This window comes from Hypanus sabinus, chromosome 29 (assembly GCF_030144855.1).
Source record: "Hypanus sabinus isolate sHypSab1 chromosome 29, sHypSab1.hap1, whole genome shotgun sequence".
In the NCBI taxonomy this organism is placed as follows: Eukaryota; Metazoa; Chordata; class Chondrichthyes; order Myliobatiformes; family Dasyatidae; genus Hypanus; species Hypanus sabinus.
Window position 1 is genome coordinate 34,894,604 of NC_082734.1, and position 27,993 is coordinate 34,922,596.

General features: G+C 43.9%; 1 protein-coding gene across 2 annotated transcripts in view; it reads left to right on the forward strand.

The window, feature by feature from the left end:
* LOC132383235 (transient receptor potential cation channel subfamily M member 4-like) overlaps window positions 1-27,993 on the forward strand; it is a 115,691-nt gene that overhangs the window by 48,694 nt on the left and 39,004 nt on the right. For both annotated transcript variants that reach the window (XM_059954154.1, XM_059954155.1), the window contains 4 exons: window positions 1,123-1,252; window positions 4,210-4,355; window positions 21,399-21,511; window positions 21,832-21,924. In XM_059954154.1, coding sequence (XP_059810137.1) covers window positions 1,123-1,252; window positions 4,210-4,355; window positions 21,399-21,511; window positions 21,832-21,924 — 482 coding nt within the window. The remainder of the gene's footprint in view (window positions 1-1,122; window positions 1,253-4,209; window positions 4,356-21,398; window positions 21,512-21,831; window positions 21,925-27,993) is intronic.

Sequence of the window (27,993 nt, forward strand, 5' to 3'; positions counted from 1 at the left end):
GAGTGGATGTGGAGAAGTGGAAGAGTCTAACACCAGAGTAGAGGGACATCCCTTCAGAATGGAGAAAAGGAGGAATATCTCAGCCAGAGAGTGGTGAATCCATGGAATTATTCACCACAGGCGGCTGTGGAGATCAAGTCTTTATGTAGATTTCAGGCAGAGGTTGGCAGATCCCCAATTGGTCAGGACATGAAGGGATACAGTGAGAAGGCAAGAGAGCGGGGCCGAGAGGAAAACTGGATCAGCCATGATGAAATGGCAGAGCCAACTCAATGGACCAAATGGCCCAATTGTGCTCCCATATCCTATGGTCTTAACTTGGAGGTTGAGTTGGGGGTAAGGAAAGCAAATGCAATGTTAGTGTTTCAGGAGACAGAGTTAGAAATACACTATTATATACCTCAGTGTATGTATACACATACATACAGCGATATAATATTGTACTTTATAGTATATCTTATGTATTGCACTGAACTTCATGAAGGAATTGGGCCATTTGGCCCATTGAGTCTGCTCCACCGTTCCATCATGACTGTCTGTGGCAATGAGTTCCATAGATTCATTACCCTCAAGCTAAAGAATTTCCTCCTCATCTCAGTTCTAGAGAGACATTCTTCTATCTTGTGGCTGTGCCCGCTGTTCTAGACTCTCCTACTATTGGAAACATCTCTCCAAATCCACTCTGTCAGGGTCTTTCAGTATTAGGTAGGTTTCAATGAGATTCCCCCTCATTCTTCTAAACTCCAGTGGGTACACGCCCAGAGCCACTAAACACTCCTCATATGTTAACTATATCATTCCCAGGATTATTCTCATAAAACATCTCTGAACACTCTCCAATGCCGGCTCATCTTTCTTAGCTAAGGGGCGCAGTGGTGCTAACGATACTCCAGGTGTGTTCTGACCAGTGCCTCATCATTACATTCTTGCATTTATATTCTAGTCCTCTTGAAATTAACACTAACATTGCATTTGCCTTATTCCTGCAAGTTAATCTTTAGAGAGTCCTGCACTGGGACTCCAAAATCCGTTTGTACCTCTGATTTCTAACCAAGTCAAGCAGTGGGGATGAGACAAAAAGAAAGGAGTTTTTCACCTTCTCTTTATTTTCTTCCTTCCCAGGGCGGAGAGTCAGTTTCCTCCAGTCTCTGCGCCTGCCTGATCCTCAGGGGAATGTCCCGCCTGGAAACAGAAGCTGAAGGATCCCAGGTTATAAAGGAAATGGCTTCCACTTTTCAGCAACTGGCCGTAGGTACAGAACCCACTGAGTAGGCAGGAGAAATACTGGAGATCTGGGTTCGATGGGGGTTGGGGGCAGCCATCATTATTCAGTAGGGCGGTAAACCTTGACTGAACCTCTTCAATATCCCAGTACCAATCCACAAGTAGGTTTTCAACCCAAAACGTTGACCAGCCCACTGCTTCCTCAGTCACTGCTCAACTTGCTAAGTTCATTCGCTCCATATTCCAGAATCTGCAGTCTTATGAATCTCCTGAGTAATCTTTGCAAACTATTGTGACCTATCTGTCAAAAGTTAACACTAGTCTGTCTGAGAGGGACTCCATGTTAGGCAGGGCCTGTCTGGTGATTTTGATCTTGAAGGACGGTACTGTCTATGTTGGCACTAAATTCTCTGAAGAAGGGTTTGGGCCTGAAATGTCGACTGTTTACTCTTTGCCTGACCTGCTGAGTTTCTCCAGCATTTTGTATGCATTGCACTAAATCTTCCAGATCTATGTCAGTGCCGGTCAGAACGTTAAACTCTTTGAAAAAGTCTTCATATTTACAATATCTGCATATTCTAAGTGTGATGTTTTTGATTTTTTTTTAGAACTCACCCTAATACCCCACTCAGCCTTAACCATTACCACCATTCAGCCTGGGCCAATATCCCAATCCCTTTTCCAATACCCAACCCATCATCCAACTACTCGAAGCAATACTCACCCCACTCAACGTAACCTAACCTCCACTGCCATCACAACAAATCCATCCCTAGTCTTACTCACCCACTCACAGAATCAGAGTCTTGTAGTAAGGAAACAGGCACTTTGGCCAAATTTATCCATGGCGATGCAGTTGCCCAGTGAGCTAGGCCGTTCTGTCACATTTGGCTCATAGCTCTCTAAACCTCTTGTATCCATAAGTTCAAGTTTAATTGTTATTCACCCATATAGGAATACATAGAGCCAAACGATGCAGCATTACTCTGGGAACTAAGGTGCAATACCCAGTGCCAAGAGTCACACAACACAAGGCACTTCAGCACGTGGAAGATATCAGTAAAGTACAGTCACACACAAAAAAAAGTCCAGGACTCCGAGTCCATGACTGTCTGCAGTTGAAACACAATACAGCTCACCTTCTGCTGAGCAAACACTGCGGGCAGCACCGGCCACATGTACTTATTTAGACCATCTTTAAATGTTGCTAGTGTCCCCGTTCTAACAACTAATTCCCGGCACAGCTCAGTCAGAATATGTACCATCCTTTGTGTGAAGAAGCTGCCCCGATGTCCCTTTAAAACCTCCCTGAGAAAAAGATAACATGACATAGGAGCAGAATTAGGATATTCAGCCCATTGAGTTTGCACCATTATTCCATCATGGCTGATTTATTATCCCTCTCAACCCCATTCTCCTGCATTCTCCCTATAACCTTTGACACCCTTACCAGTCAACCTCCACTTTAAAAACACTACTGATTTGGCCTCTGAAAGATTATGGGTTTTCACCCACTCTTTGCCCCTCATATTATTTAAAAAAAATTTTTTTATGGAATTTTCAAATAGGTTACAGAATAGAAATAAATAATATCAGTCCTCCCCCCTCCCCTTAACCCCCCCAACATGTCCCTATATATATGAAAAAGAGAAAAAAAAAGAAAAAAAAGAAAGAAAGAAAGAGTGCCTGGATATCAGAAGATCCCCACATGCTCCATGGAGTTCAAAATATCTTTAATATATATTTATTTCTTTCCCCAGATGACCAACAATTTTATCTTTGGAGCACCTATATATTTAATCCTATCTTTTGTAAATAAGGGTGCCAAATTTTCAGAAATATATCATATTTATTTCTTAAATTATAAGTAATTTTTTCAAGTGGAATGCAGCTGAAAATTTCGTTCTTCCAACGATCTATACTTAACTATAAATCCAATTTCCAAGTAACTGCATTAGCCTTTTTGGCTACTGCCAATGCAATTTTTATGAATTCTTTCTGATATTTGTTCAATTTGGGTTTTGGTTTTATCCCTTCAATATGACCTAGTAAAAATAATATTGGGTTGTGTGGAAGTTATGTTCCGATAATTTGTTCCAGTAAAACTCTTAAATTTGTCCAAAAAGGTTGAATTTTAAAACAAGACCAAGCAGAGTGTAAAAAAGTACCAATTTCTTGGTTACATCGAAAACATTGATCAGATAAATTTGGGGTTAATCTATTTTTTGTGGTGTAATATATAATTGATGTAAAAAATTATATTGTACTAATCTTAGTCAGACATTTGTTGTATTTGTCATACTGTCAAGACATAGTCTTGACCAACTTGTTTCATCAATTTTAATATTCAAATTAGTTTCCCATTTTTATGCCCTCATATTCTTGATAGGTGTCAGGTCACCCATCAATATGCATCATCCAAGGGAATAAATTATTGACTTTATACAGGCCCTTCTGGTCCAATGAGCCCCCACCAACCCATTGCACCCATGTAAGCAATTAAGCTACGTCTCTGGAAATGTGGGAGGAATCTGGATACCCGGGGGAAACCCATGCACTCACAGGGAAAGTATACATGCTCTTGGCCAATACCAGGTTGCTAACACTGTAATAGGGCAATGCTAATCACTACACCACCGTACTGCCCCAAATTCTCCTCGTCTCCCTCCACACTCCCTATTGTTTCCCCAAATCAGCTGGCTTGTATCCTCACGGACATCTGTTGCACGTACGTGAGAGAAATTAGTAGCACAGGCTTTGAGAGATGAGTGGCCTTTCCTGGATCAACTGTTCCATGAGCTGTGAGCGCTGAACGTTTAGCAACCATTCTGACCAAAGGCGTGCAGTCACACTTCGTGGGCGGTAACTCCACATCTGCTCCTCAGCCAAGCAGGTGCTTCATTGGTGGGGTTGGGTAGTAGTCTGGCACTGGGGGTTGGCAGCTTGCCCGCATTGATCCGACACTTACTCCCCTTGTGACTGCAGACGTTTTCAATGAGTGCTACCGGCACAGCGAGAAGCGGGCCTTTCAGCTGCTGGTGCACCAATGCCCCGTATGGGGCCGAGCCACCTGCCTCCAGCTCGCCACCGAGGCTGACGCGCGCAACTTCCTCGCTCACGACGGAGTCCAGGTCAGTGGGAAATGCTTGCTACCTTCTGGAGTTGCTTGGAGGCACCCCAGTAACCAACCCTTAACTAAAAGTAGCCATGGTGGTAGGAATTCCCTCGAGGTAGAGTGCCTGAGGGGGAGCCTTTGCTGTCCATTATTAAGGATGATGTTTCAGGGTAGTCTGAGGCACATGATAAAATAGGCCAAAGTGGGCATGGTTACTCTTACTCTTGCCTGACAAATCCCTTGGAATTCTTTGAGGAAATAACAAGCAGGTAAGATAGACAAAGGAAATTCTGTTGTTTACTTGGAAGTTCAGAAGGCATTTAACAAGGGGCTGCTTAATAAGATAAGAACCCATGGTATTACAGGAAGGATACCAGCATGGATTGACTGACTGGCAGGAGGCCGAGTGGGAGTAAAGCATACCTTTACCGGCTGGCTGCTGGTGACCAGTGGTGTTCCACCGGGGGTCAGTGTTAGGACCGCTTTTCACATAATATGTCAATGATTTGGATGATGCGATTGATATCTTTGCGGTTAAATTACAGGAGATATGGAGACAGGTAATGTGAAGTCTGCAGAAGGACTTCAGACAGATTGGGAAAATGTGTGAAGAAGTGGCAGATGGAATATAATGTAGGGAAGTGTATGGTCACGCACTTTGATAGAAGGAATAAAGGTGTAGAATATTTTCTAAACAGGGAGAACATCCAAAAATCAGATGTGCAAAGGGACTTGGGAGTCCTTGTGCAGGATTCCTGCAGGGTTAACTTGCAGGTTGACTCAGTTTAAGGAAGGGAAAAGCAAAGTTGGAATTCATTTCAAGAGAGCTGGAATATAAAATCAAGAATGTAAGGCGAGGCTTTAATAGGCATTGGCCAGACTGAACTTGAAGTATTGAGAGCATTTTGGGACACTTATCTAAGAAAAGATGTGCCGGCATTGGATTGCCGAGAGTGATTCTGGGAACGAGAGAGTCAACTAAGTAATACTATGTACCTTTTGATGTTGCTCAGGGAAGCTGTCTTGGTCGCCTACTCTTCTTATACACTCTCCCCTTAGGAGACGTCATTAGGGAAATTAAACTCGATTTCCACAGTAATGCTGGTGACACACAATTGTATATCTCGGTTGAGCCTGATGCTGTTAACACCCTATCATCTCTGGCTGCAATAATTTCCTAAATCTAAATGAAGATAAAACCAAAATATTTTTGGTTGGTTCCAAAGCCAAAAGGAGTTATCCTTGATCCAGATTTGAATTTTAAAGCCCACATGAAGAAAGTGACCAGAGAAGTGTTTCTACACTTAAGAAATATTGCAGAAGAATATTAATTGCTGTCACGTATTGATGCTGAAAAACTAATTCACGCCTTTATATCGAATAGACTGGATTACTGCATTGGACTTTCTACTGACTTTCCAAAGCAATCTATTGACAAACTACAACCCATTCAGAGCCTGGTTGCTAGACTTTTAACCAAAACCAAGATAAGGGAAGATATTTACTTGTTTTTAAAGCTTTTAATGGTTTGGTACCAGACTACATCACAGAATTACTGTCATTTTACAATCCTGATCGAGCTCTCAAGTCTTCCTCTGCCTGTCTCTTTAAACAATCTCTCTCAAAAGATAATGGGCATGTCTTTTACTTTCATGGATCTTTAATTTTTTTTATTTTACAGGGTATTTTCATGTTTGCACTTTGAACTACATCCTCTGTGTGAAAGGTGCTCTATAAATAAGTTATTATTATTATTTATATATGAGGAGCCTGCACTTGCTGGAGTTTAGAAGAATGGGGGGGGGGGAGGAATTTCATTGAAATGTTTTGAATTTGCTACCAACGACATAGGCAGGAAGAGTGATGAAGTCCTGAAGTGTGAGTTTCGGGAACTAGGCAGAAGGCTGAAGAACGGGACCTCAAGGGTGGCGTTCTCAGGATTGCTGCCAGTGCTACGTGATAGAGATGGTAAGAATTGGAGGAGAAGGCAGTTGAATGTGTGGCTGAGGAGTTGGTGCAGGGCGCAGGGTTTTAGATTTTTGGACCATTGGGATCTCTTCTAGGGAAGGTGGGACCTGTACAGATTGGATGGGTTGCACCTGAACTCGAGGGAGAGCAATATCCTTGCTGGTAGGTTTGCTAGCATGGTTCGGGAGGGTTTAAACGAATTTGCAAGGGGGATGGGACCCGGAGCGATAGAGCAGTGAAAGAAGTGCATGGAGTAAAGCCAGATCTAACATATAGAGAGGCTTTGAGGAAAGAGCAGCAGAATAAAGGGTGTAAAGGTAGTAAGGTAGAAGGGCTAAAGTGTGTGTACTTCAATGCAAGAAGCATCAGGAACAAGGGTGAAGAACTGAGAGCTTGGATACATACATGGAATTATGATGTAGTGGCCATTACAGAGACTTGGCTGGCACCAGGGCAGGAATGGATTCTCAATATTCCTGAATTTCAGTGCTTTAAAAGGGATAGAGGGGCGGGGAAAGGGGAGGAGAGGTAGCATTACTAGTCAGGAATACTATTACAGCTGCAGAATGGGTGGGTAATGTAACAGGATCCTCTTTTGAGTCAGTATGGGTGGAAGTCAGGAACAGGAAGGGAGGAGTTACTCTACTGGCGGTATTCTATAGGCCCACTGGTAGCAGCAGAGATACCGAGGAGCAGATTGGGAGGCAGATTTTGGAAAGGTGTAAAAATAACAGGGTTGTTATCATGGGTGATTTTAACTTCCCTAATATTGACTGGCACCTGATTAGTTCCAAGGGTTTAGATGGGGCAAAATTTGTTAAGTGTGTCCAGGATGGATTCCTGTTACAGTATGTTGACAGGCCAGCTAGGGGGAATGCCATACTAGATCTAGTATTAGGTAATGAACTGGGTCAGGTCACAGATCTGTCAGTGGGTGAGCATTTGGGGGACAGTGATCACCGCTCCCTGACCTTTAGCATTATCATGGAAAGGGATAGAATCAGAGAGGACAGAAACATTTTTAATTGGGGAAGGGCAAATTATGAGGCTATAAGGATAGAACTTGCGGGTGTGAATTGGGATGATGTTTTTGCAGGGAAATGTACTATGGACATGTGGTCGATGTTTAGGGATATCTTGCAGGTTGTTAGGGATAAATTCGTCCCGGTGAGGAAGATAAAGAATGGTAGGGTGAAGGAACCATGGGTGAGAAGTGAAGTGGAAAATCTAGTCAGGTGGAAGAAGGCAGCATACATGAGGTTTAGGAAGCAAGGTTCAGATGGGTCTATTGAGGAATATAGGGTAGCAAGAAAAGAACTTAAGAAGGGGCTGAGAAGAGAAAGAAGGGGGCATGAGAAGGCCTTGGGAGTAGGATAAAGGAAAACCCCAAGGCATTCTTCAATTATGTGAAGAACAAATGGATGACAGGAGTGAAGGTGGGACTGATTAGAGATAAAAGTGGGAAGATGTGCCTGGTGTCTGTGGAAGTGAGCGAGGTCCTCAATGAATACTTCTCTTTGGTATTCACCAATGAGAGGGAACTTGATGGTGGTGAGGACAATATGAGTGAGGTTGGTGTTCTGGAACATGTTGATATTAAGGGAGAGGAGGTGTTGGAGTTGTTAAAATACATTAGGATGGATAAGTCCCCGGGGCCTGACGGAATATTCCCCAGGCTGCTCCACGAGGTGAGGGAAGAGATTGCTGAGCCTCTGGCTAGGATCTTTATGTCCTCGTTGTCACCAGGAATGGTACCGGAGGATTGGAGGGAGTCGAATGCTGTCCCCTTGTTCAAAAAAGGTAGTAGGGATTGTCCGAGTAATTATAGACCAGTGAGCCTTACGTCTGTGGTGGGAAAGCTGTTGGAAAAGATTCTTAGAGATAGGATCTAAGGGCATTTAGAGAATCATGGTCTGATCAGGGACAGTCAGCATGGCTTTGTGAAGGGCAGATCATGCCTAACAAGCCTGATAGAGTTCTTTGAGGAGGTGACCAGGCATATAGATGAGGGTAGTGCAGTGGATGTGATCTACATGGATTTTAGTAAGGCATTTGACAAGGTTCCACATGGTAGGCTTATTCAGAAAGTCAGAAGGCATGGGATCCAGGGAAGTTTGGCCAGGTGGTTTCAGAATCGGCTTGCCTGCAGAAGGCAGAAGGTTGTGGTGGAGGGAATACATTCAGATTGGAGGGTTGTGACTAGTGGTGTCCCACAAGGATCTGTTCTGGGACCTCTACTTTTTGTGATTTTTATTAACGACCTGGATGTGGGGGTAGAAGGGTGGGTTGGCAAGTTTTCAGACGACACAAAGGTCGGTGGTGTTGTAGATAGTGTAGAGGATTGTCGAAGATTGCAGAGACATTGATAGGATGCAGAAGTGGGCTGAGAAGTGTCAGATGGAGTTCAACCCAGGGAAGTGTGAGGTGGTACACTTTGGAAGGACAAACTCCAAGGCGGAGTACAAAGTAAATGGCAGGATACTTGGTAGTGTGGAGGAGCAGAGGGATCTGGGGGTACATGTCCACAGATCCCTGAAAGTTGCCTCACAGGTAGATAGGGTAGTTAAGAAAGCTTATGGGGTGTTAGCTTTCTTAAGTCGATGGATAGAGTTTAAGAGATGCGATGTAATGATGCAGCTCTATAAAACTCTAGTTAGGCCACACTTGGAGTACTGTGTCCAGTTCTGGTCATCTCACTATAGGAAGGATGTGGAAGCATTGGAAAGGGTACAGAGGAGATTTACCAGGATGCTGCCTGGTTTAGAGAGTATGCATTATGATCAGTGATTAAGGGAGCTAGGGCTTTACTCTTCGGAGAGAAGGAGGATGAGAGGAGACATGATAGAGGTGTACAAGATATTAAGAGAAATAGACAGAGTGGACAGCCAGTGCCTCTTCCCCAGGGCACCACTGCTCAGTACAAGAGGACATGGCTTTAAGGTAAGGGGAGGGAAGTTCAAGGGGGATATTAGAGGAAGGTTTTTCACTCAGAGAGTGGTTGGTGCATGGAAAGCACTGCCTGAGTCAGTGGTGGAGGCAGATACACTAGTGAAGTTTAAGAGACTACCAGACAGGTATATGGAGGAATTTAAGGTGGGGGGGGGTTATATGGGAGGCAGGGTTTGAGGGTCGGCACAACATTGTGGGCCGAAGGGCCTGTAATGCGCTGTACTGTTCTATGTTCTATGCGTAATGAATGGCGTAGATAGAGTGGACGTGGAGAGGATGTTTTCTGCAGTGAGGGAGTCGAGAACCAGAGGGCACAGCCTCAGAATTGAGAAATATCCATTTAGAACAGAGATTAGGAGGAGCTTTTCAGCCAAAGGTGGTGAATCTGTGGAATATGTTGCAACAGACAGCTGTTACGACCATAAGACTGTAAGACCATAAGATATAGGAGCAGAATTAGGCCATTTGGCCCATCATCTGCTCTGCCATTCCACCATGGCTGATTCAGTTTTCCTCACAGCTCCAATCTCCTGCCCTCTTCCCGTATTCCTTCATGCCCTGACCAATAAAGAATCTATCGACCTCTGCTTTAATTATGTGTAAAGACTTGGCCTCCACATCTGCCATGGCAAAGAATTCCACAGATACACTACTCTCTGGCTAAAAAATTCCTCCTCATCTCCATTCTAAATGAATGTCCCTCTATTCTGAGGCTGCGTCCTCTAGTCTTAGGCTCCCCCACCACAGGAAACATCCTCTCCACATCCAGTCTATCAAGGCCTTTCACCATTCGAGAGTTTTCAATTAGGTCAGCCCACATTCTTCTGATTTTCAGCGAATACAGGCCCGGAACCATCAAACGCTCTTCATACAACAAGCCATTCAATCTTTGGATCATTTTTTCATGAACCTCCTTTGAACCTTCTCCAGTTTCAGCACATCCTTTCTAAGATAACAGGCCCAAAACTGTTCACAGTACTCCAAGTGAGGCCTCACCAGTGCTTTATAAAATCTCAATATTACATCTTTCCTTTTATACTCTAGTCCTTTTGACGGCCAAGTAATTCAGTGTATTTAAAGCTTGATATGCTCTTGATTAGTCAGGATGCCAAAGGTTATGGTGAGAATCCAGGAGAATGGGGTGAGAGGGATAATAAATCAGCCATGATAGAATGGTAGAGCAGACGTGATGGGCCGAATGGCCTAATTCTGCTCCAGAGTCTTATGGTCTTCTTATGATCATATCTTAAACGTCCTTCAGAAGATGAATTGAGACACCGTCTTGATCCACTGCTGTGTATGTGGTGAAAAGGCTCCCTCTGCTGTTCGAGAGAGGATTTACTCGACCTTGACAAAGGATCAGTGATAATCTCTCAACGTCCACGTGATGTTAAAGATCAGAATCAGGTTTATTACCCCTGACGTTCTTGTGAAAGGTGTTGTTTTATGGCAGCCATAAAGTGCAATTTATAAAATTACTATGAATTACAGTAGGAATGTATAAAAATATTGCAAAAGCAAACATGATACTGAAGGTGTGTTCATGGGTTCATGGACCATTCAGAAATCTGATCAATTGGCTGGTTACGTTTGCAGAGAGCTGGATAAAATGCAGGGAGAATAAAGATGTGATTGTTGTAGGAACAGTGTTGTCAGAAACTCGGTGAATAAAAGGCCTGTTTAGAACATAGAACATAAAATATTATAGTACATTACAGGCCCTGCGGCCCACAATGTTGTGCCGACCCTCAAACCCTGCCTCCCATATAACCCCCCCCCCACCTTAAATTCCTCCATATACCTGTCTGGTAGTCTCTTAAACTTCACTAGTGTATCTGCCTCCACCACTGACTCAGGCAGTGCTTTCCATGCACCAACCACTCTCTGAGTGAAAAACCTTCCTCTAATATCCCCCTTGAACTTCCCTCCCCTTACCTTAAAGCCATGTCCTCTTGTACTGAGCAGTGGTGCCCTGGGGAAGAGGCACTGGCTGTCCACTCTGTCTATTTCTCTTAATATCTTGTACACCTCTATCATGTCTCCTCTCATCCTCCTTCTCTCCGAAGAGTAAAGCCCTAGCTCCCTTAATCACTGATCATAATGCATACTCTCTAAACCAGGCAGCATCCTGGTAAATCTCCTCTGTACCCTTTCCAATGCTTCCACATCCTTCCTATAGTGAGATGACCAGAACTGGACACAGTACTCCAAGTGTGGCCTAACTAGAGTTTTATAGAGCTGCATCATTACATCGCATCTCTTAAACTCTATCCATCGACTTAAGAAAGCTAACACCCCATAAGCTTTCTTAACTACCCTATCTACCTGTGAGGCAACTTTCAGGGATCTGTGGACATGTACCCCCAGATCCCTCTGCTCCTCCACACTACCAAGTATCCTGCCATTTACTTTGTACTCTGCCTTGGAGTTTGTCCTTCCAAAGTGTACCACCTCACACTTCCCTGGGTTGAACTCCATCTGCCACTTCTCAGCCCACTTCTGCATCCTATTCAAAGCAGAAGTGTGGTACATCCGCATAACCCCAAAACTAGCCAATTGTAAACCATGCATAGCCTTCATAAATGTGCCTTTGGGAGAGCATTGTCTCACTCTGGCCTGAAAATGCCTGATTTACACTCGGCGATCACATTATTAGGTACCCCCTAAAGTGGCCACTGAGTGTATGTTTGTGGTCTTCTGCTGCTGTGGCCCACCCACTGCAAGGGTCCACGTGCTGTACGCTCCTCTGCACACCACTGTTGTAACACTCGGTTATTTGATTTACTGTCACCTTGAACCAGACTGGAATCTCCCTTGACCTCTCTCATTAACAAGGCATTTCCTCCCACAGAACCACCACTCACTTTGTTTCTCACACTGTTCTCAATAAATTCTAGAGACTGTTGTGTGTGAAGATCCCCGGAGGTCAACAATTTCGGAGATATTCTGGCACCAACAATTATTCCACAGTCAAAGTCACTTCGATCACATTTCTTCCCCATTCTGATGTTTGGTCAATCAGGCTTCGCTGAAGAAATCTGTTCGGTTATCATCAGTATATCACCTGCAGCACCAGGGACCCCGACACACTCGACCACTGTTGTACTCTGATCAGGAACACTGACTGTTCCATGCCTAGACCACACTTCAGGAAATCTGATTACTTGGCTGTCTTCCTCTTACTTGCATACAGTCAGAGGCTGAGGAGTGAAGGCTCCGGAGGTAAGGACAACAAGGAGTTTTCAGGAGGCAGAGGATCAGCTGCAGGAATGCTTCAGGTCAGTAGACTGGGCCATGTTCAAGGACTCATCAGAGGATCTGAACGAATACACCACAATAGTTACAGGCGTAATATGAACAGTTGCCGACGAATGTGGCTCCACAAGATCATTCAGTCTTCCCCAACCAGAAGCCCTGGATGAACCATGAGGTCCACAATCTGCTGAGTGTATAAATACATTAGGGAGTTCAGAGGTCAAGGAGGAGGAAGCTTTCGGCCTACTAATAAGTATTAAGGTGGATAAGTCCCCTTGTTACCCCAGGTTATTAAAGGAGGCAAGAGTCATGATTTCTGGGCCCTTGACCAGCATCTTCGTATCCTCCCTAGCCACAGACAGGTCCCAAAGGACAGGCGAGTAGCTAATGTTGTATCTCTGTTTAAGAAGGGAACATCCTGGGAGCTATAGACTGGTGAGTCTCACATCAGTTGTAGAGAAATTGGCTGGAGAAAATTCTTAGGGATAAGATATATGAGCTTTTGAAAACCCATGGCCCAATTAGGGAAAGCAAGTCTGGCTTTGTACGGGGCAGGTCATGTTTTACCAACTTGATTGAGTTTTTTGACAAGGTGGTGAGAGAGATTGATGAGGGTAGAGCAGTGGATGTTGTCTACGTGGATTTTAATAAAGCATTTGACAAAGTCCCTGATGGGAGGTTAGGATGCATGTGGTTTGCGACAAATTACCTGTTTGGATTCAGAACTGGCTTGCGCATAGAAGACAGAGTGTAGTGGTTGAAGGGACTTATTCGAGCTGTAGGTCTGTATTCAGTGATATTCAGCAGGGATCTGTGCTGGGATCTCTGCTGTTCGTAATGTATACAAATGACCTGGATGAAAATATAAATGGGTGGGTTAGAAAATTTGCGGATGGTACCAAGATTTGTGCAGTTGTGGATAGTATAGAGTACTGGCAAAGAATACAGCATGATATAGATTAGTTGCAGATATGGATTGGGAAATGGCAGATGGGGTTTAACCCAGACAAATGTGATGTGTTGCACCTCGGTAGAGCAAATGCAAGGAGACAGTCCACTGTTAAGGCCAAAGACCTTAACAGTTCTGGTCGCCCCACTACAGGAAGGATGCTGAGGATTTGGAAATGGTACAGAAGAGGTTTACCAGGATGCTGCCTGGTTTAGAGGGCTTGTGCTCTCATGAGAGGCTGGATACACTGGGGTTGCTCTCTCTGGAGCGTGGGAGGCTGAGAGGAGATCTGATAGAGGTTTACAAGATTATGAGAGGCTTCGTGGACAGAGAATATTTGTTCCCCATGGTTGAAATGTCTAATTCCAGAGGGCATGCATTAAAGGTGAGAGGGGGTAGGTTCAAGGGGGATGTGAGGGGTAATTTTTTTACTCAGAGTGGTGACCTGCACTGCTGTGACTCAATGTAGAGGCAAATACATTGGAGGCTTTTAAGAGACGTTTGGATAGGCACTTGGATGTGAGGAAGATGGAGGGATATGGTGTAGGTAAGAGGGATTAGTGTTTGGGTGTTTTTGATTGGCTGTTTAATCCGGTTCTCTGCAACAATGCAGGTTAAGTGACCTGTTCCTCAGCTGTTCTATGTTCTATCTGCAGTCTGCTGAGGGCCAGATCAGTGGTGTTCAGATCTGGTGACTGAGAATGGTACAAAAAGTCCAGATATGACCTCAGGTGAGCCATCTTAGGTACAAAATGGCTATTTCAAACCAAACTCGAATCACTGAAGAGTGTTCAACAGTGGTGGCAGGGCTTGAATGCTATTACCTCTTACTTGTGAAACCAAACAACATAGGTGACAACAAGGCCTGATTCCCAGATGAGCTTAATGGCCTCTTCTGCTTGCTTTGACTGTCAAAACATGGAGGAACCTTCACGAAACTCCCACAGGCCCCGCTGACTTTGTGATTTCAGTCTCTGAGGTCAGTGTGAAAACCTTCTTCAGGAGGGTGAACCCACCGAAAGATGAGGTCCAGACGGGGTCGCTGGCTGAGACTGACTTGCTGTGTTCACCACTATCTTTAACCCCTCGCTTTGCTTCAATTACACGGGGGCCTAAGAAGGACGCGGTAACCTGCCTCATGGATTATCATTCAGTGGCATTTACACCCACGGTGATGAAGTGCTTTTGAGAGGCTGGTGATGAAACATTTCATCTCCTGCCTGAGAAGTGACTTGGATCTGCTCCAGTTTGCCTATCATCACAACAGGTCACAGCAGATGCCATTTCACTCCACCCCAGAACATCTGCTCAGTGAAGGTACATTCTGTTATGTTCTGTAACTCCAAGCAGAAAATTAACCCAAGGGAAAACAAGGGAGCCGAGAGATAGCATGACTTTAAGTGAGGTGCACTCCTGATGTATGGAATTCACATATTTTTACATATAGCATGTAATGAAGTATTTAAGTGAACAAAAATTCTCAATCAAACAATATATTTACAATATTACTCTAATACCACTGAAATACTAAATACACAAAACTCCTCCCTGTTTAGCTATAAATTCTAACTCAATAGAGAATGCATCTCAACTATATACACAATATCATACAACTACTATATACAGACATCCAAGCACAGTACATTTTCAAATTGTCCCATTCAGGCCTAAAGATTTAATCACTGTGGAGGATTTCTTATTCTTCTCAGATTATATGTTGCAATACGTGGGTTTTGACCTAAGAAATAAATGTTAACTAGCACATTTGTGCAATGGTGTTTATTTGGTGCATCAAAAAATGAAGCATACAAAAATTACCAAAGATAGTTAAAACTCCTAATATTTGTGAAAAGATATCTACCAGAGAGTACAACAAACAGCTGCTCACTATTTCCAGTGTGAACTCTCTCCCACTCCCAGTAAGATCAATCTAAGGTGCAGCGAGAGTGGTGAATTTGGGAATGAACTTGCGATTCCACCCTACCAGACCCAGAAAAGACTTCACTTTCTCCTTGGTGCAAGGTCAATGATTTTTGCAATTGCTTCCGCTTTGTCCACCTACACTCTAACCTCTTCCTCTCCCAGCTGGTAGCCAAGGTATCTGGTTACCCTTGATGTCCACTCACATTTTGTAGATTGAGTGTGAGACCAGCAACATGAATACACCTCAGGATCTTGTGCAGATAGTCCACCAACTTGGTACTCAGACCATGTCGGGCTGTAGACAACCACGTCATCGAGGTAGGCTGCACTGCTGTCCTCACAGCACCCGGTCCATCAGCCAATGGAAGGCTGCTGGTGTACCTTGAGACCGAAGAGCATCACTGTGAATTGATCCAGCCTCAGGGCTGTATGGAAGCCAGTGAGGGGTTTTGATTGATCATCGGGGAACCTGTCAGTAGCCTTTAAAAAGGTCCAATGTAGTAATGTCATTTGCCCATTCAATCCTTTCTAGTAGGTCTTCAATGTGGGGCATCTTCACTTCGATGATGAGCTTCAAGAAAAGAAATGACATTCAACCTATGGATAGCATCCTTCCTGAGGACGGGAATGATAGGACTGCTCCGCTGCCTATTTGAAGGCTCGGTGACTCCCAGCTCCAGTACAGTCCGAATCTCATCCTTCAGGGCTCCCACAAGTCACTCTGGTTCTTTGCCCTACTGAACCCTGGTCAGCTCTGATCTGATGGAATGTTTGAGGAAATCTTTTAGCTCTGGTCTCTGCTGGAACAGCTGTGGGAAGTCTGAAAACACACCCTGCAGCTCCACTGGATGGAGGCCATCAAGATGGGGGAGATCAACCATCCCAGGCCCCTTCCAGACCTCCACAAGCCCTACCGAGTCATCATCGATGGGTACATCATCTGCTACGAATATCAACAGAAGCAGGTGAACCAACTTATTTCCCATGATGCCATTGGTAGCATGACTTGCTAAGCCTTTTGGTTCCTCCCTCGCACAGATTAGCATTCAGGTCAGGGTGAGACAGTAACCTGACCATTGCTTCGGTTCTAGCACAGTAGTGCCTAAATAGGAAACAGCACTCTCTACTCCTGGATTAACAGATGGATGTGATGTATTTCCCCTCCTCAGTATCTCATGTAACACTGGCAAATCTCTGCCCAGAATCTTGTCAACAGCTAGTTTCTCCAGCATCTTCACGTTCATCAAATACTTGTGGTTATCCAGCTCAGCTGTGAGTTCTGTGAGAGGCTCGGACTTCCAATCACCATGGACACATTGGGTAAGTGACTGTAGCAAACACCAAAGGCAGGGGCATGATTTTTTTTAACATATGAAAGTAAGCTACAGAATCTAAGGCTTCATCCACACTAGACCAGATAATTTTGAAAACGTCGGTTTTGCGTAAAAACAATAAGCGTCCACACCAGTGGTTTTTGAAAATACCTCCGTCCACATTAAAATGGGTATTTGGGTGAATCTCCTCCTAGTGGGCATGTGCAGGACTCATCTACAGAAAACAAGTGACATGCTTGGAGTTGAATCTCACCGTGAAAGACTTGGAGCACATTTGTTCAGTTACAGACTGGAAAAACTTAAAAGGAAATTTCCAAACGACAGACAGCTGCTGGCTCTCTTGCAGGAGGACTTAAAACTAAACAAACAAATACTGGAGCATATGGAGGCAACCGACGGGGAGTTCACGGACAGTATGACCCAGCTGACGACGAACACTGAAAGACTGACTAACGCTGGACTAACCCATTTCCTACAGCCATAGTCTCTTCACCGATGAAAGGGACGACAGCTACAACTAAATGCAATCAGACTTGTTACTGGGCAAAAGTGAAATCTGCTGTTACCTCATTTGTTTGCCTTTACTTTTGTCACTTCTCTCTGTATTATTTTGCTGTATTTAATATGTGCAATAAAACGAGTTACTGGGCAAAAGTGATTTTATTTTTCCTGAGTAAAAGTAAAACTTACAATTTTCCTTTATGGCCTTGACATTTTCATGTCTATGCCAAACATAAGTTACTACTTAAAAATGACATTTTGGAAGTAGTGACAATTGCATCTATTGAATGTTTGCACAAGCAATACATTAATAAAGCACCTTGTTATATGTATAAAACATGTCTGTATCAGTATTATCTTGTTACATTAGGCTGTTGCATAGATATTGTCAGAGAAGTACTTGCATAAATAGGTAAACCACCTTCATATGAGCAAGGACAAAAAACAGGGCAAAGTGAGTATACTCATTTATTCAGTAAGTTATGGGTCAAAGTATTTGGTGAGTACATTTCTAACTCTTCTGGCTTCAGTCTCGTTGCCGTCTGTTCTGAAATTGTTAGGTTGTGTGGGGGGTCGTATTGCAAAGCTGCAGTAACATTCTGCTCAGGGACAGTCTCCTGAAGCCATCCGCCATTCTTGTTGTGGTGTTAGAGGTTGCGTTCAAGAAAACAATGAAATGCCGCGCTGCCGCTACCATCTGTTCCGGCACGTCATGACAGCATTTTGAAAAAGCTCCAGTTACCCCATCCACACTACATCACCCAACCGGCGTTTTCAGATTAACACACTCTGGGGAATGTTTTAGAAAAGCTCCATTTTCGGGGGTGGAAAACACTGGTTCAGTGTGGACGGAGGATCAAAATGAAGAGAAAAAACTTCAGTTACGATTTTATGCAGTCTAGTATGGAAGTAGCCTAAAAGAGCTTTAATAGATTTCCATTAACTTTGACTATTATAAACATGGGCTCTTTCTCCTCACAGTCTGCTTGTTTTCCAATCCTCATTATCATTACAGTCATTATCAGTATCTTCACATTCCCCCTACCTTGGTACACAACATATATCTGACAACTTGGGCCTCTTGGGAGGACAAATCATGCTTGACTAATCTGTTGGAGTTTTTTGAGGGTGTAACAAGGATGTTAGACGAGGGTAAGCCAGTGGATGTTGTGTACCTAGATTTTCAGAAGGCATTCGATAAGGTGCCACATAGGAGATTGGTGAGTAAAATCAGAGCTCATGGCATTGGGGGCAGGGTTTCAACATGGATAGAAAACTGGTTGGCAGATAGAAAGCAAAGGGTAGCAGTGAATGGGTGTTTCTCGGACTGGCTGGAGGTGACTAGTGGGGTACCACAGGGCTCTGTATTGGGACCACAGCTCTTTACGATTTATGTCAACGATTTAGATGAGGGCATTGAAAACTATATCAGCAAGTTTGCTGACGATACTAAACTGAGTGGCAGTGTGACATGCGAAGAGGACATTAGGAGAATACAGGGAGACTTGGATAGGCTGGGTGAGTGGGCAGATACTTGGCAGATGTCATTCAATGTGAATAAATGTGAAGTTATCCACTTTGGAAGCAGGAACAAGAGGGCAGAGTATTGTCTGAATGGTGTACAGTTAAGTAAGGGAGAAATGCAAAGAGACCTAGGAGTCCTAGTTCACCAGTCAATGAAGGTGAATGAGCAAGTGCAACAGGCAGTGAAGAGGGCAAATGGAATGTTGGCCTTTATTACAAGGGGAATTGAGTACAAGAGCAAGGATGTCCTTTTGCATTTGTACAGGGCCCTGGTGAGACCACACCTGGAATATTGTGTACAGTTTTGGTCTCCAGGTTTAAGGAAGGACATTCTGGCAATTGAGGAAGTGCAGCGTAGATTCACTAGGTTGATTCCTGGGATGGCAGGGCTGTCTTACGCAAAGAGATTGGAGAGATTGGGCTTGTACACACTGGAACTGAGGAGATTGAGAGGGGATCTGATTGAAACATTTAAGATAATTAAAGGATTTGATAGGATTGAGGCAGGAAATATGTTCCAGATGTTGGGAGAGTCCAGTACCAGAGGGCATGGATTGAGAATAAGAGGTCAGTTATTTAAAACAGAGTTGAGGAAGAGCTTCTTCTCCCAGAGAGTTGTGGAGGTGTGGAATGCACTGCCTCGGAAGACGGTGGAGGCCAATTCTCTGGATGCTTTCAAGAAGGAGCTAGATAGATATCTGATGGATAGGGGAATCAAGGGATATGGGGACAAGGCAGGGACTGGGTATTGATAGTGAATGATCAGCCATGATCTCAGAATGGCAGTGCAGACTCGAGGGGCCGAATGGTCTACTTCTGCACCTATTGTCTATTGTCTATTGACACACAGAGGACTTATAACCGGGCTGCTGACAATGGTAACAAATAAACCACCCTCGTTTATTTGCGCTCATTTCTCCTACCCCCCAATTCCGCAGCATTACCCTGAGAGTTCCTTGGAGTGTTAGAGTCTCTGTTGCTTTGGAATAATGGCAGTGATGACGGCATTGATGTACTGCAGGGCAAGCAGTGAGTCACCTGCTTGGCTTGTGCTCCTGGACCCATATTCTGGTGTCTGGAGGAAGAAACTGCTCCTAAACAATGGCCTGAGCAGACTCCACCTTGGACTTCTGCTCTGGTCAAATCCATCACTGGAGACCCTTCAGCTGGTGGTATGTCTCAGTGGGTAACTCCCCTGGTGGGACAGTGCAGGAATGGAAGCATTGACGATAGGTTTCTGAAAAGATATCAGACTTAACCAGCAGTGTAGTCAGGATAGTTGCTGGACCTTCCTTCATCCATTGTGGGCTTTGAGAGCTTTACCCATCAGTGGTGGCACTAGCTGGCAGGCCAGTCCCTCTCCGGCCATTGCCATATCTGGGCCATCCTCTCGAACCTGAGGAGATAGCTCAAAATATTGTCACCTTGTTGAGCAGATGGCCTTGGAATTTCATAGAAGCCACATCTCTCCTCTGCTGGGCCATCAAAAAGTGTTAGAATAGGCTTTCCAGTGAGGGTTCAGAGAATTTAGCTCTGGGCTGAAATCCTTCCTCCTCTACGGTCTCCACTGACTCCCAGATATCTGCTTCTCTTTTAGCCTTGGGGTATCCTGACTTAAAACCGCAGTTCTGTGTTTGTTAGTGTGTGTGTGTGTGTGTGTGTGTGTGTGTGTGTGTGTGTGTGTGTGTGTGTGTGTGTGTGTGTGTGTGTGAGTGAGAGAGATTCCGTGTGTGTTTGTATATGTGTATGTATGTGCTTCAGTGTGTGTGTGTACATGTGACTGTGTTGAAATGGGCATGTGTACAGAGTACAGTTACTGACCATTGTCCATCACAGTTTCCTCATCCTCAGCAACATCTGACAAATCCTCTGTTTTTGAATCTACATTGACTCATTTGTTTCTTTTTGGCCTTCCATTCATCCAGCTGGGCTTTGGAGTTTGCATCTACTTTTACAAGCAGCTTTTTGTCTCCCACTTGATGTTCATGCAATAACCTTAATGCACATAGAGTAGATTCTGACTCTTTATACTCACTGAAGCCACATTTCACAAATCACTACCTGATTAGCCTATCAGAAGCTTTCTCAGATACGTTCTTGGAGTCAGACCACTGCCTTCGTCACTTTCACAATTACTGGTACAATATACATTCCAACCAGAGGCACAGAGGTTGGCATCAACACCTGTTTGTCCTTTGCTAGGCAATGATTCATGGTGTTCGGCATGGAGATAATTGTAGCATCATCCAGTACCTTTCTTAATTTGCTTTCAGTTGACTCTATTGCAGAGGATCACTGTAATCATTAGCCTGTAATTCCCCTTTCAGAATTCAGCTTTCAAACTGCCTGGACAACCTGCCATTTTCTGCGGTGTGAATTGAAGTCCTGAAGGTGCAGGACTGCTGCAGGGTGGCAATCTGAGGCAGCGAGGCCCAGGCCTGAGAGTGATTGGATATTTGCATTAACGAGCAGGTGTATCGGTGTACCTAATAAGTGTATATCCATTGCTCTCTGTCCACCAACCAGATGTGAATGTTTGGGGTCTAAGAAGGCAATACAATGAACGACGGTCCAAGCCACACTTTGGCGATTTTCTCAGTGTGGTGCTGGGCGAACTAATCTCCATCTCCCCCTTACTCCCTCCTTTCTTCAACAGGCCTTCCTGAGCCAGATCTGGTGGGGCGAGATGGACAGAAACACTGAGATCTGGAGGCTAATGCTCGCTTTCTTCTGCCCACCTTTCATATACAGCAACCTCATCAAGTTCAGGTAAAAGGATGACCTTAATTCCCTCTCCGCAGAGGCTTCCTGACCAACATTTTCTGTAGTTAGCTTAGATGAAAGCTGTTCCTCTTGTTTGGCAGCATTGACTGGGAAGTGTGACTCTCATCCACGCTCCTGTGGCCACGGCCACCTCCCTCTTGCCCCATCTTCTCATTCCACCATCCCCGTAGGGGAGCCGTGGGCTGTATTAGCTTGTTTGATGAGGCCACTCTCTCAGGTTTTGGTATTACTTACATCGATGCTGTTAGGTTTAGTTATAGAGATATATTTTAAAATTTGCCACTGACGTTCTGTTTTGTATACAGGAGTAACACAGAAGACCAGGTGACAGGATGCTCAGCTTCTGAGCTGGAATCTAGCGAGAACGACATGTTGCTTGAGGCTTCAGAGGGCTCTCGGTGAGTGACATTCTTTGTACTTGCTTGCTCCTTACTTCACGCTCTGTATACCTCCACCTGACCCCTCCACAAGCACTGGGCACTGGCCTGGACTGTAACACTGTTTCTAATACAGCAGCAGACACTTCCAGACATCAAAGAATTGTTTTTGAGTAAGCTAAACTCCCAACCAATATTCTTTGCTCAGCTTCCTGTTGTAAACAAGAACCAGTTTTCAGTTCAGCAGCCAATAATTAGGCTGAAGTTAAAAGGATAGCTTTACAAACAAACAAGACATAGCAAAGAATGCTGGCCCAAAGCGTGGGGCTGGCTGCTGAGGAGACATACTGCAAAACAGTGGGGTTACGTTAATTGTCCAACACCAAACCAGACAACTCTAAGTTATTTAGTTCAAGGAAGCTTTTGGACCAAACTGATAGTATCACTTAGCACATGAAAATTCTATCAATAACTTAGAGATTTGTCTACTCAGAGAGACAGCCCTCACAATGTTAACTTTGGATGCCCGGGATCTCTGTCCCCAGAAGCTTTTAGACCATTTGTGTGAAAAGGTATCTGAAAAAAATCACATGTATGAAGTCAGCAATTAGCAAAGCACAGTATCAGTGTAAGGCAGCAGTCAGGCTTATTAAGAATGATGAAGGAAAGAGAAGAGAGATGACAGAAAGACAGTCCTCTGCCTTCGACATCTTGATCATTACCTACTCATTGGTATGTTATTTTAGCTGATATGAATTGTACCTATGCTTTGCGTTTTAGAAATCGTTAGTAATTTGGAAAACTTTTTATAAGATAGAAATCCTCTGTGAGTTTTAAATGAGCGTTAAGAATTTTATCTAAGTTTAAGAGTGTATTACGACATATAAATGGACTGTTTTAAACAACTTGGTTGGCTGGAAGTATTTCCTTGACAGGGATGGGAGACTGACTACTCAGACAGTGGGTATTAACAGCTAAACACTGTGGAGGTAGCGATCTAGCCATTCAAGAGTCGGGAGCTACTGTATAACCTCCCTTTAGCAAAGGTACCCGTGGCTGTCTATATTGGACGGGATTTAACACCTTTGAGTTCAGAACTTCCTGGACAGCAAACCTCCTACCATCACAAGTTAATTACCCTTTTTGCCCCACAATGGATGGTTATGAAGTGCCTAACTGAGCTGCTACTGTCCATGTGGTGAGGGTATAACTGGAGAGGGAGTTCCAGGATAGTCATTCATCAAATGACAAGTTCACATTAGGATTTGTCATGCCTTGTTCAGGAAGCTGGAAGTGCTCCCACAGAAGTGGAGAGGGTGAGTCATTTCAAGTTCCTGGATGTTAAGATCTCTACGGATCTAACCGGGTCCCACATATTAATGCAGCAGTGAAGAAGGCAAGACATCAGCTATATTTCATTAGGAGTTTGGAGAGATCTGGTTTGTCATCTGGAACACCTGAAAATTTCTATAGGTGTACTGTGGAGGGCATTCTGACAGGCTGCATCACTGTCTGGTGGGGGAACTGATGATGGGGGGAGGGGACTGCTGCACAGGACCGAAAGAAGCTGCAGCAAGTTGTGAAATTAATCAGCTCCATCTTCAGTACTAGCTCCAAGTCATCTTCATCTTCATAAGAGATCCCCATCACCCAGAACATGCCCTCTTCTCATAGCTACCACAGGAAGGAGGTACAGGAGCCTAAAGGCACACACTCAGCGATTCAGGAACAGCTTCTTCCCCTCTGCCATCCGATTCCTAAATGTTCATTGAACCCATGAACACTACCTCACTTTTATAAAATATATATAATTTCTATTTTTGCACTATTTTAATCTATTTATATATATATTTGCTGTAATTGATTTACTTTTTTTTTGCTTTTTATATCACCATGTATTGAATTGAACTGTGACTGCCAAGTTAGCAGATTTCACAACATGTGCTGGTGATAATAAACCGATTCTGATTCTTGGATAGATAAAGATGAAAGATTAGCTTTGTTTGTCACATGCTCATTGAAACTCAATAAAATATATCAATAAGATGAATCTTAGGGTTGTACATGATGACATAGATGTACTTTGATAATAAATTTAATTTGATCTTTGACGCATACAATGAAATATGTCATTTTGTGTCAATGATCAACACAGTCCGAAGATGTGCTGGGGCAGTCCACAAGTGTAGCCACACTTCGAGCATCAACAGGGCAGCCCCACAACTTGCTAACCTTAACCTGTACATTTTGGAATATGTGAGGAAAGCTGAGCACCAGGAGGAAACCCATACATTCATGGGGAGAACATACAAATTCCTTACAGATAGCAGCAGAATTGAACTCTGGGTGTCTGGCACTTTAATACCATTAAGCTATCCGCTCCACTAACGTACCACCTCATGTGCTTTGCAAAAGGACATTCAGCCCATCAGAACACTGCTGGCTGTCTGTAGCGTACTCTACCCTGTAACCTGCAACATTATTTCCGTCATGTTTATTTTCCAGTTCTGGATTGTACTGGTTGTAGCCATGGTGCAGCAAGTTCAACCCTGAATTCTGCTGTTCCCTGTTTGGAGTTTGCAAGTTCCCTCTAAGACCAGATTCTCCAATTATCCCCCACATTCTAAAGAGGTGTAGGTTGGGAGATTAATTAGCTGCTGTAAATTATCTACAGTATATATTGGTAGTAAGAAAATTGGTGAGCGTCTGAGAAAGGATAGGTTACAGGGAATTTAAACTGGATGGTGGTGGGCTGGAGATGCAATATATCTGTACCAAAGGAGATGCAAGGTGCTCCTTCCCTCTGCTCGCCTGCAAGTCATCCTTGGGCACGGTATGGCACCAGGTCAGACCCCGATTAGGGTCATGTGAAGCCATGGGAGTAGGTGGTGGATGGTCTATGAGCAGCTGGTGCATATCATGTCCTGGTTATGCCACCACTGACAAGGCAGATGATCTTTAAAGAGTATTGATAATGGCGAGGGTCACCTGCTTTATAAAGACACTGCCCAGAATAAGGAAATGGAAAACTACTTCAGTAGAAAAAATTGCCGAGAACAATCAGGGTCATGAGACCATGATCACCCAATGACAATGATGCTGGTGGTGGGGGAATGGGATTGACAAATTGGTTTTTATGCACTGAGGTGCAGTGAAAAACTTTGTTTCGCATGTTTCACATACAGCTTACTTCATCACATCGGGACATTAAGATGAGTACAAGCAAAAACAATAACAGAATACAGAATAAAATGTTTCACTTACAGAGAAAGTGCAGTATAGGTACAAGGCCATAATGAGGTAGGTCACGATGTCAAGATTCCATCTTATCATTCTGGGGAACAGTTCAATAGTGTTGTAATAGTTTGATAGAATCTGTCCTCGAGTGTCATGATGTGCGATTTCAGGCTTTTGTATCTTCTACCTGATGGAAGGGGGAGGAAGAGAGAATGATTATGCTGACTGCTTTACCAAAGCAATGAGAGGTATTGACAGAGGTCATCGAGAGTTCTCTGTAGTTTCTTGTGGTCATGGGCAGAGCAGTTGCCATACCAGGTGGTGATGAATCCAGGTAGGATGTTTTCTATGGTACATCGATAAAAGTTGGTGGAGGTCAAAGAGGAAATGCCAAATTTCACCAGCCTCCTGAGGTAGTAGAGGTGCTGTATGACTCCATGACCTTCAGGTTCTTACCAAATAGTGGTAACTTCCAGACCCAGTTTTCTAGTTGTGGTCTCATAAAAGTTCAGCATAATCTCTCTCCTTTTGTACATATCTTTGTGATTTTTCTTGGTCATGTCTTCCACATAGTTGGACCAGGATAGGCTATTGGTAATATGCATTCCTAGAAACTTCAAGCTCTTTCTGAAAGTTGGCGTGGACCTCAGTAGTTTCTTTAGTGTCATGAGGAAGTGTGAAAGGCATGGAATCTGAGCATGCACCATTCTGATGGAGATCCCGGTCATTATCACTCACTGCACAAAACAGCGAGTCAGAATCAGAAATTGGGTTTAATATCACTGGCATACACAGTGAAATTTGTTGTTATGCAGCAGCAGTATATTGCTATACATAATAATGAAAATTGTGAATTTCATTTTATAGATGTATAAAGTTAAATAAGTAGTCCAAAGAGAGGGAAAGAAAATAGTGAGGTGTTGTTCATGGGTTCAATGTCCATTCAGAAATCGGATGGCAGAGGGAACGAAGCTGTGCCTGAATCACTGAGTGTGTGCCTTCAGGCTTCTGTACCTCCTCCCTGATGGTAGCAATGAGGACAGGACATGTCCTGGGTAATGGGGGTCCTTAATGATGGATGCCACCATTTTGAGGCATTGCTCCTTGGATGCTGGGGAGGCTGGTGCCCATGATAGAGCTGATTGAGTTTACTACTTTATGCAGCTTATTTCAATCCTGTGCAGTGTTCCTCTACCCCCTATACCTCACGGTGATGCAACCAATTAGAATGCTCTACATGGTATTGTTACGTATTCAGGCAACAATAAATATATGAGTTCGGCAAGGGTTTCTTATAACAAACAACACGTTTATTAAACACAGAAAACAAACCCCCCAAAAGTAAACAAACACTACCGTAACCGGAAACATCTGCTGAGCGGCAGCCCAAACAGTTCTTAAAGTGATATTGCAAAAACAGTTCTTTAAAGTGGTATTGCCAAAAACAGTTCTTTAAAGTGGTATTGCCAAAAGTTCGATATGCTCACAGTTCATTTAAAAGGAGAGACTTTATAGGACGATTTAAATTCTCTTTCACGTCGCTTGCTTCGATCCCCGACATCGAACTTCCCATGAAGAATTTACGAAACAGAATGGCTTAAAGGCACTGACCTTTCCTTCTCCACTACCTTCAATCCTTTCTAGTTAAACCTAGGGATTAACACGAAGATAGTCAACGAAATCCTTCCAAATAAGGATCAAACAAAGGTCGGCCCCGTTTCGCCGTAGAAAGCGATTCTCCTCGATCTTTAACTTCCGAACTTCCAATCTTCATTCTCCTCTAATTCTCAAACTAACAGAATCATAAAGAACCTGCTGGCAATGACCTTTTAAACTTTAGGCATTAAATAAAAACTTCATCCTTCAACTAAACTGCGTCATCACTTAAAACATGCAGTGGCATGAAGTCAACCTGGCAAATCCAGCCACGAACTGCCCCTCCCCTCACAGGGTGGGGTCTACCTTTTATAACCTGTAAAAAAAACCCATCACATGATCTCTACTGGCGGGAAAATGACGTCATTCCACCATCACCTCAAGTCCAGTACAGCTTCAACCCCAGTCACGTGACAAGGGCACCACTGTCATGTGTCACGAGTACATAACAGTATACTTGTAGAAACTTGCAAGTGTATTTGGTGACATGCCAAATCTCCTCAAACTCTTAATGAAATGTAGCCATTGTCATTCCTTCTTTGTAACTTCATCAATATGTTGGGCCCAGGATAGATCCTCAGAGATGTTGATACCCAGAAACTTAAAATTGCTCACCCTTTCCACTTCGGATCCCTCTCTGAGTAATGTCATGTGTTCCCTCTTCTTACCCTTTCTGAGGTCCACAATCAATTCTTTAGGCTTACTGACATTGAATGTAAGGTTGTTGCTGCAGCACCACTCAACCAGCTGATGTACCTCGCTGCTCTATGCCCTCCCGTCACCACCTGTAATTCTGCTAACAATAGTTGTGTTGTCAGCAGACTTATAGATGGCATTTGTGCTGTGCCTGGCCACATAGTCATGGATGTAGAGAGAGTCGAGCAGAGGGATAAGCACACATCCTTGAGGTGCACTAGTGTTGATTACCAGTGAGGTAGAAATGTTGTTTACAATCCGCACAAACTGTGGTCTTCCGGTGAGGAACTCGAGGATCCAGTTGCTGAGGGAGCTATAGAGGCCCAGGTTTTGGAGCTTTTTTTGATCAGACCTGTAGGATGATTATGTCAAATGCTGAGCTGTAGTCAATAAAGAGCAGCCTGACATAAGTATTAGTATTGCCCAGGTGATCCAAGGCCTCATGAGGAGCCAACGAGATCACATCCACTGTAGACCAACTGTGGCGATAGGCAAATTGCA